The sequence below is a fragment of the Ipomoea nil genome, unplaced genomic scaffold (assembly GCF_001879475.1).
Source record: "Ipomoea nil cultivar Tokyo-kokei standard unplaced genomic scaffold, Asagao_1.1 scaffold1365, whole genome shotgun sequence".
Classification (NCBI taxonomy): domain Eukaryota; kingdom Viridiplantae; phylum Streptophyta; class Magnoliopsida; order Solanales; family Convolvulaceae; genus Ipomoea; species Ipomoea nil.
This window is the reverse complement of record NW_017617793.1, coordinates 1-1,997: the sequence shown is the minus strand read 5'-3', so window position 1 is coordinate 1,997 and position 1,997 is coordinate 1. Positions and strand designations below refer to the sequence as shown.

The following is a 1,997-nucleotide window of genomic DNA, read 5'->3' as shown; positions in this document are numbered from 1 at the left end:
AGTCATTGAATTGGCTGTAGGAGATACATAGGATTGCACAGGAGGAACATCATGCTCTTTTAATAATAGGGCTAGCTTGCGACACACCCTTGTTTCATAACCCGTAAGATAACAAAACTTACAGACGATACCTGAGCGATTGTGTTCCCCTTGTTGCCGATTGAGCCATAATGATTGTCATTGTTGCGGGCCCTCCGGTTGGTGTTGGACTGGTGGTTGCGCCGCAGGGGTGCGAGTGCGTTGAGTAACATTAGCAGGAGTAAAAAAGGACTGACGCAAAGCATCTGCGTCTGTCAATTGGCGTTCATGAAGACCACCCCACCCACTGCTCTAAGTCTCTTTCCTTGTGCCCCAAGAATTCAAGATTATTATTCGCCAACAAGAATCATGGTGATTTCGCAGAGCTCATTGACGCCGCTTCCTCCTTCTCCCTCTCCCTGTTACCGCCGATAAATAATAGACCCAAGAAACCGATCAAGAATCATAATCGTTGGGATTTTGATGAGCTTATGCACGCTGCTTCCTCCTTCCTCCCTCTCTCTCTCCCTGCCAACCAAACGCAAAAGATTCATAATTATTGCTCCCAACAAACCAGTAGAGGAGGAGGGAGTCATCCCCAAGAAACAGAAGGTGGTGGATAAAATCTCCCTAATTCCACTGGATGCAGTGGGAAATCATCATCATCATCATCACTGGATACATAAGCGCCTAAGTACCAGTGACGTGAACCTTTCATCAAGGCTGTTGCTGCCCAAAGAGGAACTCACAAAATACGTCTTGCCTCTCATGGATATGGAGTCTTGTAGAGCTTGTCAAAACAGGGATGGGTTGAGAGTTAAAATATGGGATTTGGACACTGAGTCAGAGCATCAACTTAACCTCAAACAATGGAATACGGGCAGCTTTCTTCTCACTAGCAATTGGAATACAGAGTTTGTGAAAAGGAGGAGTTTGCACCAGGGTGACATCATTTCCATGTGTTGGGACGTTGAGAATCTAAGGTTCTTGTTCCGCAAGTTCAGTTCCCAATCTTAGAATGAAATTCAATGATAATTAACTAATTCCATCAGATTTTGCTAGGATCCATGCATGCATCTCCGTATGTACTAATCTGCAGGATTTTGTACTACCCATTAGTGTATGAATTGATTAGTAAATATTACTCCGTATTAAATATATATTGACTTCAAATCTATTTTGCACGAGATCACTATGTTTAATAGTTATAGTACTTCTCTGTATTTTCATATATACCGTTCCATTAATTGAATAAAATGTACCTCCAATTTATGGTGTAGGAGCCCCCTCTATAATGGAACGGTATATATGAAAGGGGACAAGCCATCCTATTTATGGTGTAGGAGCCCCCTCTATAGAGTGATAGTGTACCGTTTTCCATCTATACCATGTATGTGTCCCCCTACTACTTTGCTTCCAACGACTTTCACGTGAATATATAGAGCCTGTTACGCCTTTGTAAACAGGAATAGAATTGTTTAGTTGGTTGGTAAAGTATGATGTTATGGCCTCATCAGTCATCAAATATTTATTTTATTTTTATTTCTTAAAACAATGAAATAATTTATCAAGTTTAATCTTTCAATGAACCAAACAATATATAGAATGAAATTAATATGAAATAACATTCTTAATCCTTCAAAATCTCCTTTCAAAAAAAAAAAAATCCTTCAAAATCTATTTTGTGAGGGATAAGGTTGCCTCTGGTGAGCTTCTGGTTTAACTTTGTATCTACTAAAGATCAGCTTGCAGACATTTTTACTAAATCTCTACTAGCTCCACGCTTTGAGTTTCTTTGGGACAAGCTCAATGTTGTGCCTCTTTAACCTTGTGTGCTTGAGGGGGTGTATTAGCACTCTAGGAGTTATATTCCTTTTATATCTCTTGTTACTAGTGTGTTACATATATTTGTTGTACAGCTACTATTATTATTGATTGTGAATACAACTCTACAAGTACAATTATCTTCTCTTAATAAT

The 1,997-nt window shown here is 39.4% G+C and overlaps 1 protein-coding gene across 1 annotated transcript; it reads left to right on the top strand.

Moving 5' to 3' along the window:
- Positions 1-501: 501 nt before the first annotated feature.
- On the top strand, positions 502-1,035 carry LOC109186020 (B3 domain-containing protein At1g10455-like). Its single transcript, XM_019335940.1, has one exon. It carries the CDS (start codon positions 502-504, stop codon positions 1,033-1,035), a length of 534 nt encoding a protein of 177 aa, XP_019191485.1.
- Positions 1,036-1,997: the final 962 nt, after the last annotated feature.